This window comes from Puntigrus tetrazona, chromosome 15, assembly GCF_018831695.1.
Source record: "Puntigrus tetrazona isolate hp1 chromosome 15, ASM1883169v1, whole genome shotgun sequence".
NCBI classification, from domain to species: Eukaryota; Metazoa; Chordata; class Actinopteri; order Cypriniformes; family Cyprinidae; genus Puntigrus; species Puntigrus tetrazona.
This window is the reverse complement of record NC_056713.1, coordinates 1680395-1699773: the sequence shown is the minus strand read 5'-3', so window position 1 is coordinate 1699773 and position 19379 is coordinate 1680395. Positions and strand designations below refer to the sequence as shown.

At 35.4% G+C, this 19379-nt stretch overlaps 1 protein-coding gene across 2 annotated transcripts in view; it reads right to left on the bottom strand.

Annotated features, from left to right (window-relative positions):
* Nucleotides 1-19379, bottom strand: part of gbe1b (glucan (1,4-alpha-), branching enzyme 1b) — a 118454-nt gene that overhangs the window by 41337 nt on the left and 57738 nt on the right. For both annotated transcript variants that reach the window (XM_043258907.1, XM_043258909.1), the window contains exons 11-12: nucleotides 9788-9898; nucleotides 8329-8500 (exon numbers count right to left, since the gene is read on the bottom strand). In XM_043258907.1, coding sequence (XP_043114842.1) covers nucleotides 8329-8500; nucleotides 9788-9898 — 283 coding nt within the window. The remainder of the gene's footprint in view (nucleotides 1-8328; nucleotides 8501-9787; nucleotides 9899-19379) is intronic.

The window sequence follows — 19379 nt, the reverse complement described above, 5'->3', positions numbered from 1 at the left end:
ATTAAAAAATGTTTTAATTTACATTTAATCTAAAATATATATTTTAAAAAGTGAAACTTTCATAAGTAAAAAAAAACGTTTTTTACAATATTAAATTTGTTTTAGATGTATATGGAATATTTAATATATTATAACAATTCATGTCATATATATGTTCATATATTATATATAATATTTATATATATATTATATATATATATATATATATATATATATATATATAAATTAGAATATTAATACTATATATTAATACTATATCAGTATGTAGTATATATATATATATATATATAAAAATAATATTAATATTATTATTAATATTCTAATTCCAACTGCATAATTTATATATGTTTGTTTTATTCCAATTGTATTAATGCTGGTACTAAGCTGAAGTTTAATAAACTTTTCATCTAATTACCAAAAGTTATCAACAATATCAACCCTCGCTGTCTAACCGTGTGTAGTAAGAGTGCTGATGATCACAAATGTTGTCTAATCCCAGGATAGAGCCATGACTCAAAATCTGAAAATATGGAAATGGGAAAATAACCAGGGAATTAGAACAATAACAATCACAGCAGGTGAAATATCCTCCCGGTTTCCCCAAAAGAAACACACACATGATGACGGCAAACTTCCGCAAACTTCACAAAGCAGAAAGTCAACTTCATCTGAAGAAATCGCTCTTGTTTGCCGCGTGGCTTTGCCGGAGGATTTGGATTAGTTTCTCTCATGGATGTAAATCTGGAGTTTATTCAGTACAACAGCAGATGTGTGGAGAGGTGTACTTCACATCCTTCATTATGAAGCCAGATGTTCCTTCTCTTAATGATGGCTGAATCTCACTAAACCTGTCAAGGACATGTCCACATCATATTTCATCAACAATTCTAAATAATTAATTATTTGAAATGCCATTAAGCTTTTTCGGTGTTGTCACATATGACAGTTAAGCGCATTTAATCCCCCTCCTCAACTGTTGGGATCCTGAAAGAATGCAAATAAGAGGAAAAAATATTAAATTCTATTGGCGTAATAAAAAGGGGGAAAAAAAAGTAAACAATAAATAAAGAAATAATAATAATATTGTTGGATAGAATGGTTTTCTTTACTGTATTAAATAAGTAAACCTCTTTTGGGGACAAATTCACTTGAAATAATATCAAAAACAAATATATATAGGCTTCAGAAATAAATAAATATTAATAGCACAATATAATTTTATTATATTATATATAGTACAATAGTATATTATATTTATATTATAGTAGTTCTACTTCAAAACTTTTAAATGCAGTATTTTACCGTTTTGCCCATTCATAAGCACTGCATACGAGAAACATCAAACGAAACCAGTGTAATAAAAGCACCACTCGTTCGGGCATACAGACACGACGCCAGGTTCACACACACACACACTCCGTATGAGGTGTGTATTTTTTCCACGCTCATGTTAACGGATCACAGCGTTCACACTCCACACGGGTGCCAAAGATCTTAGACTAACTTCTATATTCTTTGCAGCAATGCAGAGATCGTTTCCGCACAGAGTCTATTTTTGTTCTTGAGATAAGTTACACCTTTTTTGATAAAGCTCTAGTTAGTTTTCTTTTGGAAATACGTTTCAAATGTTCAAAATCGTGATTAAAAATCGCAATATTGATAAAAAAAAAAAATTGGAAATCCAAAAGTCGCAGCGCTGGGTATAACCATGGTGATGTGGCAGAAACAGCATTCGTTTCAGGGTTTGTACGATCTTCAGAAAAAGAAATTCAAACACTTTTTCCAATGACTTTCAAATATTTAAAACTATTTCCAGCACTTTAAAGCTTCAAAAAATATGTTCAATTTTGGACGACTTTCTATAGTCAGTGAAGTTGATCAGTTATATATTTAAGAATAGTATACATAAGAATAGTAATTTTAATAAGAGCAGAGTATTAAAAAAACCAAAAAACAACAACGAAATACGTCATGACTTGTTCATTTCCTATTAGCCGTCTTGTATAGACTTTTGCAGCCTTACAGTAAGAAAAACAAATCTTGAGCCATATAGACGCGACGGTGGAATATGAAACCACCATTAGCTCATTTAAAGGTGGTCAGACGTGCACAGCGGCCCTTCAAAGCGTCTGATACCTTGAAGCCGCAAAGCCGTGGGAGCCGGAGTACTGTATTGTGGCGCAGGCCTCACGCTGGCAGCCGAGATTCCCAATTGACACACACACAGAAAAATTCAATGCCAGGGAAAAGAGTGTGTAATACAGTTAGAAGTGAAGCAGAAGGTGTAGTCAAAGCTTAGTGTTTGCTTCGTCATGGTGAAGCGCTTCAAAGTCAGCGTTTGATTAAAAGTTGGATATAGAGCTGAAAAAAAAGAAAAAAATACACCCCACGGTGCAAAGTTACACAGCCGCTCAATTCAGAGCTGGTTTTATAGAAACAGAAGGGGAAGTATATAACCACACTAAATTCAGCCACAGTACATCAAATTATGAACATGTCTGTAGAGGTTATTAAGCCTTGCTGCTTACAGGTTCAAATCCAGTTTGCAACTTGTTCCAGTGGCAATCAATACTTAATCGCCAGGCTGTTTTTCAGCATTTTTGTGTATTTGAATCCTTTCCAACAATGACTGTATGATTTTGAGATTCTTCTTTTCACACTGAGTGACTCATATGAAACTATTATAGAAGATTCAAATGCTCACTGATGCTCCAGAAGGAAAAGCAACGCATGAATAGGCGGGGGGTGAAAACTTTTGAATTTGAAGTTCAGGGTAAATGTAACTTATTTTGTGTTATCTGGGAAACACGAAAATATCTTATTGTAGCTTGCGAATGGCAGGAATAAAAAAGAAAGAACAGAACTTCATTCTATTCAAAAGTTTTCACACATTTCAGGTACTGCACTTTCATCAGTAAGCGCAAATCAATAGAATGTGGACATACACATGGTGTATTTTAGGCTAGTGTACTGATGTATTATAAGCTGTTTATTATATAAATTAATACCAAACACTTATGAAATCTCTCTATGTTATGAAAACAGATAAATAAAAAATATTATAACAGTAAAATTCCTAGTAATTCCACATAGCAATAACCTGTTTCCAACAGTGGTTTCTGCTATTAAAACAACAGTGGTATGAGCAAAAGAACACAGACCTGCTGAGTAGCTAAACTCCAGCTCGTTTGCCGCTGTTTTCATGATCTCCTACAGCGCTTCTGCAAAAAATAGTTAACGCATGTGCATGGTTGCCAAATTTGCTTAAAATAATCAAAACACTGGGAAGAAAGTGTATTCGTGTAACAGGGAAGTTCTGATTTGGGGATTTGAACTCTTGATATCTGGCCACCGCAAACAGGAAAAACTGGTCATCCAAAATGATTTTATGCTTTTTTTTAGTTGCCGAAATTTAATCGCGACTAATTGCTAAGCGCTTTGTATTTAAGTTTAGTTGTGTTTGGATTTAAGCACAGGATAGAGGGTCAAACCTTAAGAATATTTTAGTGAACCAGACAACTTGTTATGAAGAGGAGACAACCTCTTCCTTTTCAAATGAAAACAGTCTTTCAGGTCTTTCGATGTAAAGCACTAGGCATAGTCGAGAGCTGCCCTTGAAACAAGGTTGTCTGGAAAACGCGAGCAGCCATTAGCATACGCAAACACCGAGCTAGATGAGATGATCCTTTTAAAATGTGATTCAGGATTAATCCCGATGACCTACAGTATAGCTGAATCACATGCAACCCCGTTTTCAGAGACCAATCAGTTTAGTTTATCCTCCCCTTCATCTTACACAAACACAACACGCATTTAGAGCCGAAAGCAAGTCCACTCTTTCCGTTAAATAAACCAGTAATGAAAATGCAGTTACTTGGGCCTTTATCATGACAAATAACAAAGCATGCCAACAGCCATTTGCTTAGGAAATGACTTTGGACTTCATGACTACTGCAAGCTCCCAGTCAATTACGTTCATTTCCTCTCTCTCACCCACGATCCTCAAGGTTTGAGCACTCTTTGCCTGTCTCTTTTATTTATAGTCTAAGACAAACAGAGGTAATACATTAATCTAAGAAACCTATGTATTTTTTATTTTTTAAGTGAAAATGTGAATCTTCTTTCGTCTAAAGGGTGCGGGATGAAAAAAACCCAGATAACTATTAGACAATATTTTGCTATGCGCGTTACTGTGCTGGTATCTTGGCCAGATATGCTGGTAACAAGACTATTTTATTCATGTCAAATGCATTTCACCAATAAATTCAATTTAAGTGGCAATACACAATATAGGGCTTGTACCAATCAAATTACATTTTTTTTTTTTGCAATGCAGAGGTGGCACATTTACATTTATTGTTTAATGCAGGACATGGGTGCATTTGACCTGCAATAAATAAACTTTCATGACATTTGAAATGATTTTGAAAAGAAAGATGAGACAGCAAAATATATTTTAAACATAAGATAAAAGCCAGTGCATGAATGAGTCATTCGCTCGACAGATTTGTTTAAACGGCTGAATTTTTCAGTATAGAGTCCACTTTGCATGATTTTATGGGCAGGCTTTCAGCTGCTGCTGTCACGTCGCACGATGGATCAGCAACGGGAGGTTAAACACTTCATTACTTTACAATAGGAAAAAAAACAAAAACACAGACAAATCTGTTTGGTCAAACTGCGTTTCGCAACCAAAAGCACGCAAGAAGTAATATGGAAATGAAGCGAGATGAGATCAGAGTTCATGTGCAACACTGAAAATGTCATTAAAATGGTAAGTTTACAATACAAACCTCCAAGAAATCTACCTCATGAGCAATTAAATATTCTCCCATTGCGTAATAAAAGTAAGTGCAATCATTTTATCATTTTTAAACTTCATCCTAGTGTGTCCCTGTGACTTATTTTGTTATTCCTATTATGTTTTATCTATAGCACACCTGTACATGCAATTTATTTTATATGTATTTATTCATTTATTTATTGTGGTTATATGTGTTTGCCGTTAACATCTTATTTCCATTATCTGTGTGTTGTTGTCTTTTTGTACTGGAAGCCTGTGACACTAAAACAAATTCCTCGTATGTGCAACCGTACATGGCAATAAAGCTCTTTCTGACTTTCTGACTTCAAATGGTCGACAAACCCTTCCTCCATTTCTTGGGTCTAAGGAGCCTTTCTCAGAATCAAAGCCACGCTTGCTATTACTGCGTGTATGGATCCTCTTTTCTTCTGGCATGTATCTTGCTCTTTCATTGGCTGCAGGTCACCGCCAATGCATCGTTCAGTCAGAACTCCTTTCACACAGGTCCAGATATTTATGGCATATATGTAACGTTAGCACTGACGATGTGGGAATGAGCACCGATTTGTCCCTGGTCGTGTTTTTGTTTGGTTTTGAGATATATTCGATGATGCCAAATCATATATTGTTAAAATAACTATTACAGTATTATGGTAAATTATGTACATCACACACTCTGATTGTCAATAGTGTATCAAACCAAGCAGCTCGCTATTAATCAGCATGGAGAATGTGTGTGACCAACTTTCATGGAAAAACGCAAAGTTTTCACTAAAATAAAATCGTAATTGTGCGGATTCCTAATAAAACGATTTTGCTCTTGAAAATAAATCGTGATTACACCTTTAGACAACATTAAATAGCAATTTATCCCTATTTATTTTCTTAAAAGGGATAGCTCTTCCAAAATGAATATTGTATGATTAATTACTACACTGTAAAAAGAAAAAAAAAAAAAAAAAAAAAAAGTTGAGCCAACTTAAAATTTTAAGGCAACCAGCTTCAGAAAACTCAAAAATTTTAAGTTGGCTCAACTTTTTTTTTTTTTTACAGTGTAAGGCTAATCGTTAGTTGACCAAAACTGTATTAGTTATATAAAAATAAATAAATAATATATATTAAAAATATAATTAATCAAACATCAAATATATATATATATATATATATATATATATATATATATATATATATATATATATATATATATATATATATATATATAAATAATTATGGAAAAATCCACGTCAACTCACACAGTTTAGTGTACAGACAAATATAATGTCAAGCATTTATGATATATATATATATGCTCATTTTAAGTAAAATATACTCATCACACCTGTAATGTTGCAAATGTAGCACATTTAAACTATAATCAAATGCATAAGTGGATATTCAATTATCCGCAAGAACAGGTTTTTAGAAAAAACTGAAAAAAGCATTACAAGTGTGCATTCAATACAGTTAAGCACACTTGTTTTTCACAAGGGTTCACTCGATTCGTTTCTGTTCAGATAATACACCGTGGACTTTGTTTTAATCGCAATGTTAATTTAGCTCAATTCTGCGGCAGTTGTGACTGATCAAAAGCGCAGTTTGAATACAGTCAGTCGTCGCTCTGTGCTTCTGAAGGTGATCTAGAAGTTTTTCTCCATCTCTGAAAGTCAAGCGTACATTCATCTCGCTCTCCACCTGCTGATTTAATGATGAAACCACTGAGCCGTTTCATTGCCGCCTCGCGAGTGTGTTATAATGTCGAGTCTCTGCCTCACAGCGCTCATCTTCTTTCTGCATTGCAAACATGGCCGTCATCTCTTTGTGGCCTTTTAGTTTGCAAGCATCTTCTGCCACTAGAGAATAAATAGATGGGCTTTGTCGAGCTGAGGGTAGCTCAAATTGATTTGCTTGCTCAAACAATTTGTTCTTGCTTTGCACTGGCTAAATGACTTCACAGCCATTGATCCACTGACATGACACATCGTCTTGTATTTACTTTTTTTTTTTTTGTTTGTTTGTTTTTGGTCAACTTGCTTTGGCTTGTTAGTTACCTTCATTTGATAAAAATCCTGAAAAGGCAACTATAAATGAAATGTATCTATTATTTATTTGTTTTACTTAAAAAGAAAAAAAAAAGACCCATGTGATGATCAATTTGAACCTTTTAATTATATTTTAATTATCGCGTAAGATGTTTTTATGCCATTAATTTCAAAAGTAGGCATGTCAGAAAGAAAAAATGCATAGTTCTTACTACGTGTCGTACTAAAAGTTTAATTGGGAGGAATATTTAAAGTCCAGATAAATCTTAATGGTCCAGATAAATTCATTTTGTCCTCTGTAGAGGGCATTTGCTCTTACATGTCTCTGCTTTAAGATAAAAATAAAAATAAATGAATAAAAAATTATATATATATATATATATATATATATATATATATATATATATATATATATATATATATATATATAACATTTTATACAAATTGTATATATACATTTTTCTTTTCATTTTTATTATATATATATATAAACAAATAAATAAATGTAATTTTTGTCATCTCTCAGTATGATTGCTACATGTCACACCTGAAAGATATTTTAAAGAGTTGAACAAAGTGTGTTTTCTTGCGAGCGTATATTGTAGATATGGCTCGTCTCTTTACATTCCTTCTAGCCTTTGGCTTTCAGAGGCTTAACAGACTGAAAAAAATATATATATATTCAGCTAGGGCACAGCACCAGTAGGAGAGTCATTTCAGTCAGCAGACAAAAAGCTTTTTTACAGATATACTACAAGTGAAGAGCAGACAGCGTCTACATCGAGCAGTTCACATCTGTAGCTGTCATTACGGTTAGTGGTATTGGCAGAACAAGAACAGCAGTAAACAATAACAGCACTCCTGCGTGCATCATGGATGAGTCTGCCCATATGCTCGCAAACACAAGCTAATCTGTGGGTTTCGGGTCGCGTGTGTGATATGAATATAGCCTTGGCTGGGGGAAAAGAGTGTCTGTTTTAAACCGAACCGATGGGTTCATTTATGTAACGCGGCGGTACAGCATCAGCACCTGGTCAGCAGGTGGGGCTAGTACACCGTTTGGGCTGATCGCTGACCAAGCTGACAGTCAACCACTTACAGTAACAACGACCACTTCACGGATATTAAAAATAGATGTAACGATCGACTGATGACGTGTCAATCCAAAATGGAGATATTGGATTGCGACGGAATTAAATGCCAGAACGGAGACGGATCTGAATGTGAATTTGCCGAAACGGTATCTAAAAAAAACGTAGTCCATTGTATATAGTCCAAATGTAGTCCATTCGGCTTGAACAACAACCATGCACAAGGTAATGCGTGTATATAGTGATATGTACTATGAAACCTAATACAGGTTACAGAATTGATTTTTATATGATTTTTAAATCACTACTTTTTTTAATATATACACTGTTGCAAAAACAATTGCCCATCGTCCTGCGTTTTTAAAAAAAAATGTATATGAACGCAAAGACTCACCCATGAAGTTAAGATAGCCCTCTCCTCCCAGGCCGTGGGTAAGCAGTCGGATCATCTTGTGGAGCTGGATGCCCCGATCAATAACGGAGTTCATGGGAATCAAAGCGCTCATGTTGGTATACATATCCTTGTCCATCAGCCAGAAGGCCAGAGTTTTGTCTCCCACCAGAGCCTAACAGAATGGCAGATAAACAACATGAGCGCACAATTCAAAATAGGTGAAATGTTTGCAGCTTGATGAATGGCTTTTGATTGGTTGCGCTTGTTAACGGGGGAAAACAGTAACGGCTACCGTTTGTCTGGTTCTCCACAAAAGCACCACAGCACGCTAAAAAAAAACGGACTGAATGATGCCCTAATTTTAATGACGCAAAACCGCATGTTACCACTGAAGGTGCAATTGTAGAATATATTGATTGGCTTAGAAAAAACCCACAAACTGGAGTATGAGCAAGGTCTTTGCACACTAAATTCTATAATTAATTTTTTGCACATTATAAAAAAAAAAAACTAATAAATAAACGACCTCGCATTTGGTCAATGACGTTTGCAAGCCTCCGAACGTTCATCTGTCATAAAAAAACAAAAACAAAAAAAAAAACCTCTATTTGATTTTATGCGTTTTTGCATCCATACCAAGCATTCTGATAGGGAAGGATGACGGATACGAAAAACCTTGCATCCGAAAATAACTCAACCTTTTTGTCACGCTCTTTTATTGATTGATAGTATGAGAAACAGGACATATATTTATATACATATATATATTATATATATATATATATATATATATATATATATATATATATATATATATATATATATATATATATATATATATATATATATATATATATACATATACATACACACACACATACATACATATACATATATATATATATATATATATATATATATATATATATATATATACACACATACATACACACACACACACACACACACACAGCTTTGCATGTAGCAACCCCTAAGCCAAGGTCCAGACGTCCATTAATATTTGAACTTCTTATGCAGTTTCACACAGGATCTTCCGTCCTGATGGCAACTTTATTGCAATGCTAAACAGTTGCTCTATTGATAAAGTGTCAAAGTAAAGTTTTACTAGTTTCAGCACGTTTCAACTCAGACTCACTCAAGTGTCTCGTATTGAGTAGCACAAATCATTATTCCCAGACCTTGGAAACACTACACAGAGGAAAAAACAAAGAGAAGAAAGGAAGACCGAAAAAACAACAACAACAACAACAAACAACAACCGGCTCCGGCCGCGGCGTTAGAATGTGTACAAACAGGACGGATGTGTTCATTTCTCATTTCACCCTCATCCCTAGAGGACTGCAACCTGTTGTGACACCAATTTCCATTCCCAACGACACATTGATTACTTCTCCTTTACTCTACAGCGGAGGTAACGGAGGTTTCCGGATGGCAGTACCTGGTCGTGGCTTTCGGAGTAAGCGATGCATTTCTCGCCGTATCTCCTGTTGGTCATCGTGTGCACGATGTTTCCCATGTTCCAGTCTTCGTCCTTGAACTCCTTAAGGATCTGAGAACGGGAGAGAAGAAATAAATAAATAAATGAACGAACAAGCAGAAGCAATTCTCTCAGTTCTTTACGAACTCATTCTTTCTTGTTTATTCTTATTCTCTCGTCAACTGTTCACTATTTTTGACATAGAGGTCCGCTGGGGTCTGTCTGGTTTGTTGGTCTAGTCGAAAACCAGATTTAATTTTCTTTCTACAAGCCGTATCTACAGTATGTGAATCTATCATACAACAGTAATGCACTTTGCAGTGAGATTATGAAACGGATAGGACGGTGACGATGGCTTTTGTTTATTTTATTTTAGTATTATAGACTTTTTACTAACTAAAAGTAGCAATGAGCGTTATTTAACTGCAACTTTTAATTTAACATCTTTTTGTTGCCTTAGTTACACTTTCAGTTTTTCTTACAAAACACGAGCCTTAACAAATGTACAGTTCATTGTTCATTCATGTTAGTTAATACATTAACTTTATAATAAAGTGTTACCAAATATTCAATGATACGTTTGCAAAACACAAATATACATTTTCTATCTTTAAAACGAATCGCTTTAATATGATTACATATTCCAATGTACAAATTCTTTATAAAGTATTAATAATTAATAATAATAACTATGCACAATGTATTCTTGAATATTGGTTATGCATAGCCCAATATATACATTTAATGAAGCCTCAAATATTTAAAATAAATGATAAATACATTTGCAAAAAAGTCTATTCCAAAATCCCCCTAATATATTTCACATATTCATAATTCTTCAAATATTCATTAATTATAGCATTTATCAATACATTTGCAAAAACAAAAACATTATATTATGCGAGTATTATATTATTACATGCATTAAAAGTGAAAACGGCTTCCAGTGGAAGTGTAATTACCAAAATAAGTTTAATAACTGAAACTGGTTAAATTGTTGACTTACTAAACTTTTGTTACTTCTGTAAAAAAACAAAAAAAAAAACTGAGGGATGCATATTTACAATGCATGTAAATGTCATATTACTATAAAATATTGCTCCAATAATAAATGGCACATCCAAACTAGGTGTAGCATTGGTTACAAAAATTAACTTCTTAATTTGACCTTGCAAACAGCTACGGCATACCCAGAAGTATCATATCAACTAATCTTTATGTATGGAATGTCATGAGGGTGAATAAAATAATAACAACCTTATAATTACAGTCCATCCCAATAAACATGTCACCATGTGATAACAACATTCAATCAGCATTCCTCCGCCGCTGCCGCTCACATGGCGAGGTAACAGGAAAGCTCTATGCTAATGTATAAAACGCTGCGAGGAAGTCATTATTCTGACATCTGTGTCACGTCTCTGGCGCGGAACGACTGGAAAGAGTCGACCGTCCTTAGTTAAGAGTCAACATCCTCCGCTCCCAAACCTGGGACTTTTCTCGCCGCAATTCATCATCCCACTCTCGCTCAAACGTCTTCCAACTCTTGCTTTTCACCCTTAGCCCCGCACATCTCAGTCTCTTTCAGGGAGAAGATCTCACTGCGACACGACAGAGATGTTCAGCTTGTGGGAAGACAGAAATACTCGTGGGACAGTGTGTCCGACACGACTCTAAAAACCTGCCGTGAATGCAGCTCAGTTTATTACCCAAAAACAGTCTGTGATTCAAACATCCACCTGCTGAAGCAAAACAAATGTCCAAATATATATATTTATTTGGAAAAAAATTGTGCTCCAGTAGGTAGATGTTAAAAGAAGCTCATTTAATTGTGTTGAGTGTGCATTTGTACTGTACGTATTATCTTAAATGTATATTTTTAATAAAGTGCACTCGCGGATAATTCTTTTCGAATGATTAGTCGCATCCCAAAAAAAAAAAAAGAAGAAGTTGTGTTTACACATATGTGCGTGTATTGCTTATTTATGATGTATATACACTACCAGCCAAACGTCTGGAAAGAGTAAGATTTGTAATATTTTTAAAAGATGTTCATCAAAGCTGCATTTATTTGATCAAAATTTTGGATTTAAAATAATGGGTTTCTATTTTAATAGAATTTATTCCTGTGACGCAAAGCTGAATTATCATCAGCCGTTACTGATATGCTCATTTATTATTAGAATTATCAACGTTGGCAAATTTGGGTTTTTTTTGGGAAACGGCCAACTTACATTTTTTCAGGATTATCTGATGAATAAAATATTAAAAAGATCAGAATTTATTACAAATACATATTTTTTCTAATAATGTAAATCTTTGCCATCGCTTCTTATCAATTTAACACATCCTAGCCGAATAAAAGCTTTAAAAAAAAAAAAAAAAAAAAAGAAGAAGAAGAATACAAATGAATTCATGAATCATAAAACACATCACAGGTAACAAAAAAATATTAAGCAGCACAAAAGTTTCCCGAATGATTTCTGAAAGATCATGTGACGCTGACTGGAGTAATGACTGATGCTTTGTATAACATAAATAAATTACATTTTAAAAGTTTATTAAAATCATTTAACATCCTTGCTGAATAAAAAATTATAAAAATAAAGGGTAAAATGTACAGACAAGCATTTGAACACAATTCTACATTGTTCGAAAATATTTCTATTTTGCGCAAATCCTCTTCTGTAACTTTTTATTCATCAAAAAAAAAAAGCTGAAAATTTAAGGAGCACAACAAAGTCTGTTTTTTGCATTAGCTTTGCATTAAAAAAAAAACAACAAAAAAACATTTTAAGTATCTTAACGTTAGTTTCTGTATTTTCAAATAAATACAGCCTTGATGAGTAAAAAATGCTTAATTTTTTTTAGCACTTGTCGTGATTGTTTAACATTATCATTTTCATAATTTTTTTTTTTTTTACATATCTTGGAAGTGCTTTTTTTTTTTTCCCAAGATAAAAAGCGTCGGTCTGACAGAGCGATCCCCTTTACAGTAAAAGCACACTGTTGTCTGTAGTTTTACTGACAAAAAAACATCTCGGGTTCTACACATCAGCAACTTTCCAGCGGCAAACAACTTTTTTTGCATTCCTCACACCATTTATGGCGATCAGTCTTCACACACACACACACACACACTCACGTGCGCGCGCACACACCCACACCCACACACACACACACGCACGCCCCCCCCTCGGGCCCCCTGCAGCAGACTGACTGACAGCAGCGAGGGAAGCCCATGAGAGTGACAGGCAGCCATGTGCTGGGTGAGATTGCGGCTGACAGGTGACTGACACGGAGGAAAACCTTTATATTAGCCCACAGCCAAACAATCAATGAAGAGACAAAAAAAAAAAAAAAAAAAAAAAAAAGGCCGGGGTGTTGTAAGCGTCACTACAGCTGCAATGAAGAGTCTGCTGAAATGAGAACTGAAAGCCATCGCTCTTCATCTTCAGCCCTCTCTTCATTTATCGCTCAGGGTTTGTTCTGAGGGGAAACCTTTGAATCGCAGGATGTGACACCTTCCAGACGCCTCATGGTTAAGCAAACCTGTTGCAGGCTGGTGTGTATCTGTGTTTGCGTCGGTTACAGGCTGCGGAACGAGAATAACGGCCAAACGGAACGGACTACGTGTAAGATACACCGTATAGGGCTTTCACTCAAATGCAGCAAGGCTGGCAGAGATCGAAATGATTCATTAGGATTAATCACGTTATTTATGTATTTGTTCGTGCGCTTGTTTGGTAATGAATTTGCATATACATTAATGTTCTCAATTTGTGGTGTTGATTTACTGCATGTATATTAGTTGTCAATATCATCTGGGAAAATGAAGATAATTGATAATAAAGCTGTTACAGAAAATAGCTTTAGACGTCGATATATTGTTTGCTGTATTCCCATATCTCTGAACATGAGCTGGTAACAACAACAACATTATTATTATTATTATTCAATTTTATCATCATCGTCATCATCAAAAATGTTCACATTTTACACTTTTGGTTATTTAAAATGTGAGTTTTTTTTTTTTTTTTTTTTTAGTATCCATTTAAACTGAAAGAGGAAAAGGTTTACTCTTGTTAAAGTTGTTATAATATTATTAATGATGATGATAATAATAATTATATCATTATTGTCATCATCATTTCTAATTTTACTCTTTTGGTTATTTAAAATGTTTATTTGAATGTATTTATTTAAACTTAAACTGACTGAAAGAGGAAATGTTTTGGTTTTGTTGTTGTCATCGTTATTCTTATTACAATTATTGTTATTATTTTTTATATTATTATTTTTATTATGTAAACCTCTTCCTCTTTCAGTTAGTTAAACAAAGTTTAATTTTAAATAAAGGTAACGCTTTATTTCAATATTCCTTTACACATTAAGTAACTTTGCATCTACATGTTAACTAGCAGTCATTAGAGTATTAGTAGACTATCTGCTTAATAACTTCTAACACTTTATGTTGATGTGTTCACAACAAACTGACTATCAGAAACTTTGCAAGTATATGTCAACTTATTCCGCTAACCTTAAATCTATACTAACAGACCACTCTGAGAGTTAGCAGACATGTAGTTGCAAATTATTGGGAATTAGTTGCCATGCATTTGCTAAGTTACTTATAGTTAGTTAATAAACGCACTTAAACAAACTTCCAATGTCAGCGTCCACACCAGCGAACGATATACAAATCTCGCGTCTGCCGCTTTAAATTCTCCAGCTCGTTATGGCAGGACGGATTCTGATTGGCTGCCAATGCTTGTACCGTTCAACGGCTGAAAATGAAAACCGTTCTAAAAACGATTCCTACAATATTGTGCCTTTATCACTATCGTTTTGGTGTGGACCATGCAATGCGTTAATATTAAAAATTAACTACAGATTTTTAGAACTACATCTTTAATGCTATCTTTAAAAGAAATAAAATTCCTGTGATGCTTTTTAATAAACAGACCGAATACTCTAGCCATTTATCACATGCTACAGGTATTAGTGCCATGACAGTTGTATTTTAAGACCATCTAAATACGTTTTGGGCCAAACCGATGATCATTCGCATTTAAGGGCTTTCCGTAATTTGTAAAATCAAACAATATGAATCTTTCGACACCGTTACATACTGCCCCTCCAATGGTGAATATGCGATTACACAAAGCGATATTTTAAGCTTTAACGTCTCCGATGAAAGTAATATAATGTATTACGAGTCAGGAGGCATGATTAATCATGTGATATTTCAATACTTTGCGAGCAATTAATAGACGGTCCTAAAAATACAGTCTGCTCTTAAGTCAATGGAGCGCTATTAACCAAATGAGAGAGGACGAGTCCAAAAACGCAGCATGCTGGGAAATGCAACCCCTAATGACTGTGAGGTGCAGAGGGCCAGATGGGAAACGCTTCTTCTCTGTTTATCTCCTGGCATTACATACCACACAGCTTCCCCTCAATTATCATCTGACAGTTTAATTTCTGTCTGATTGTAGATTCTATCAGTCTCTCCTTTGAGTGAGAACTCTAGTGACCCCCATCTTATTGACACGGAGAGCCAAAGAAATGATTTGATGTAATGCACAATTGCAGAGCAACATAAAAACCCAGTGACTGGTGTGAACGTATGAGTCACGGCATTGTGAGGCATGCAAATCTGGGTCGCATCTGCATAAAGCTATCTGAGACGGGCTTTCACATCCACAAAGAATGCCATTGAAGGGATAATTCACCCAAAAATAAAAATGATGACATTACTTATTCACCCTCATGTCATTTCGAACCTGTTTGACTTCTGTGTGTGTGTGTGTGTGTGTGTGTGTGTAAAAACCTGGAAGGGTGCAAAAAATCTAAATGTATCTACAAATAAATAAATAAATATTATATAAATATATATAAATCTGAGAAAATCACCTTTAAAGCTGTTTAAAGCACCTTTAAAGTTCTTAGCAATGCATATTACTAATCAAAAATTAAGTTGTAATATATAAAATGGTAGTAAATTTACAAAATATCTTCATGGAACATGACCTTTAGTTAATACACTACTGATTAAAAAAAAAAAAAAAAGTCAATAATTGATACATTGTATGTATTTTAGCTTACTACTACAAATATACTCCAGTGACCGGTTCCAGGTCTCTCTCTCTCACACACACACACAGACACACACACACACACATTCATAATATGATGAATGTTGAAATTGAGTTTTTTTACTAAAAGAAATGTTTTTGTTATTACACAGAGAATAAAGTACGGTAAAAACGTGAAAGGTACCCAACCCAAATTTTCTAAACTTCAATCTTGACCTTTTTTCTTAAAAATCTTTCAAAAAAATCAGCTACACTTATTTCCAAGTTCCTCCCGGCAACCTATATTTCTGCTCTTTGTGTGTGTTTCACGGAATGACCTGAGGGTGAGTAAATATTGATGAATAATGCAAAATTTAAATTTTGAGGTGAACTCTCTCCTTAATGGACTATTATATCAGAGCAAACAGCTTGAAACGGAAAGCTCCGCAGACAGAGGTGACTTCAGACCAGTCGTGAGTTAATTTGTATGTTTAGCTGGCAAACAGGGCCGAGGTTCGGTCTCTTGCTTTTCTCGACAGCATGTGAGGCATTCTTCACTAGCTCTAATTGTTTCCATTACATTTCAATTTGTTGGACTCGGACAGAAGGGCACTGGCTAAATTAGAGGGCTTTTGTTATGCTATCCATTGGAAGCGACAGCGTTTTGGAGTGGTAATCAGATACAATCAGGCAAAGTTGTGCTGCAAGCCTTATCTGCTTCTCTTATTAGGACATCTTAATTTCTCAGAGGCTCTCGGATGTAGTCGGGTTGCCAGTGTGGGCTCAGAGGTCGGATTAATCAGACAGGTTGGGTGACGTTAAAAGCAGGGCTGGGATGTGTGTTTCTGCAGGCAGTGCCGCCCCACTGGAATAACAACTATCGGCTTGTACTCGATCTCACAAAACCTAGCAAGGAGAAGTCCAGGTCACTCCTAAAGAATATATACTAGGCTTAAAAACAGAAGTGTATTTTCAGTATCATTTCTATTATATGTATTAGTGCCGTTGAATGATTAATTAGCTATTAATCACATTTATAATAAAAGTTGTGTGTATACACAAAGTATGTGTATACTGTGTATATTTAATAAATATATATATATATATATATATATATATATATATATATATATATATATATATATATATATATATATATATGTATATTTAAGAAAAGCATATAGTATCTATATGAATATTTGGTGTTACTACTATTGCCTTCAAACCAGCATCAATTCTTATAGGTACACTTGCACAAAGTCAGGGATTTTGTAGGATTATAGTCAGGTGTGTGATCAACCAATTTTACCAAACAAGTGCTAATGATCACCGTAGGTTAAAACCCAGGTCATGAACTGAAAGAGCTGTGTAGGAGGCTTAAAACTGCTACCAAGGTGAGGTTGTGAAAGACAGTTTCGTGTCGTGGTGAAAGTGAACACATCAACAAGACACAAGGTAGTTATACTGCATCAACAAGGTCTCTCCCAGACAAAGATTTCAAAGCAGACTGGGAAGAAGCACAAAGAAATGAGGATTGTACAGGATCGTAGACGGCCAAGGAAACTGAAAGAAACATCAAGCTTATTAACCTTCGAAATCGGAAGATGTCCAGCAGTGCAATCAGCTCAGAACTGGCAGGAACCAGTGGGACCATCCACTGACCTGGAGAAGTCTGGCCAGAAGTGGTCTTCATGGACTCAAGCATGCACGAAAACACAGGAACAGGGGGTGCAGAAAAATGGCAGCAGGTTCTCTTGACTGTTGAGTCAAAATTTGAAATATCTAACTGTAACAGAAGGCAGTTTGTTCGTCGAAGAGCTGGAGAGCAGTACAATAATGACTGTATGCAGGCAACACTTGAACGTGTGGGGCTGCATTTCTGCAAACGGAGTTGGAGATTTGGTCAGGATTAATGGTGTTATCAATGAGAGACTCAGGCAGATACTTATCCATCACGCAATGCCATCAGGGAGGCGTATTATCGGCCCCAAATTTATTCTGCAGCAGGACAACGATCCCAAACATACAGCCAAAGCGTAAAGAAGAACAAGAAGTACTGGAAGTGATGGCATGGGCCTCACAAAGCCATGATCTCAGCATCATCGAGTGTGTCTGGGATTACACGAAGAGACGGAAGGATGTGAGAAAGCCTACATCGACCGACGATCTGTGGTTAGTTCTCCAAGATGTTCGGAACAACCTACCAGTCGAGTTCCTTCAAAACCTGTGTGCAAGTGTACCCAGAAGAACTGCTGTTTTGAAGGCAAAGGGTGCCCACAGAAGAAGATTGTGTATATAATTATGTTAGTGCATAAAGATTGTGAGAGTGTATATAATTACTTTTAATAGAAATACGAATAAATTACACAATTTTAAACATTACATTCTTCTACTTCTGCTTCTTTTTAAAGTAGTAGCAGCATTATTATAATTGTATTTTTTTTTTTTCCCCATCGAGGTACAGTATGAACCATGTTGTTTCTGTCTTCGTGAGATTCAGAGCATCTAGAATATTTAATGTTGTTTTTTGACAGACCTCGGAGCAGGGGACCATCTCCAACTTCCCTGTCAAAAATATATTGGCTTATATACATAGATATGAGTCACACGCTCTTCTGCGCACATCTCCGAGCTCTCCTCTCTTTTCTTCACACAAACTCCAAGTCATCCGAGAGCCCTCAAAGTGCAGTTTCATCGGTACCCCAACGCAGAACGAAATCGATAACGGTGTCGGATGAAAAGCCCCAAATAAATACTGCATGCTGGGCAATGTTGTATGAAAAAAGCAAATGTTAAAAAAAAAAGAAGCAGCAAGCAGCAGCCTTTATGCCATTCTAAACACTGATCCAGAGTCAGTGAAGTGGACACCTTTGTGAGCGGAGAGTGCAGCGCTGAATCAGTCTGCTGGAGCGGAGCCGCAGAGGGTCATCCGGGGCCAAGAGAAGCACGCGGCCGATGCTGCTGTTCTGGTAAAAAGCCCTGTATTCTGGCTAGCCTTGTTTAGCAATGCAAGGCGGTTCTCTGAGGAGGCTGTGCGCTCGGCACCGACAGTCACCCCTGCGGTGTACAGGGCACACACACTGCTTCTTTTGCTTTCACCGTATAAGACTGTCAAGGTAGACAGGAAAGTTACAAAATACAAGAGAAAAAGAACCTTTGAGAACTGGATGTTTCAATGAACTAAACATTATTTAAACAACCTTCGTGTAACTTCATTGGAGCAGTAATCAATTGCGATATTATTGTGATTCACATAATGTCATTAAATTATTATTTTTTTCTTTCACGCGAGTAAATGTGATCCTGGAATACAGTCGTGAGGAGCATGGGTATATTTCGAGCCATAGCCATGAATACACTGTAAGGGTATTCAAAATTAATGATTTTTCTTTTGCCAAAAATCATAAGGATATTAAGTAAAGATTACGTTCGGTGAAGACATTCAAGTCTTAGTTGATTGGTAATATTCATTTATA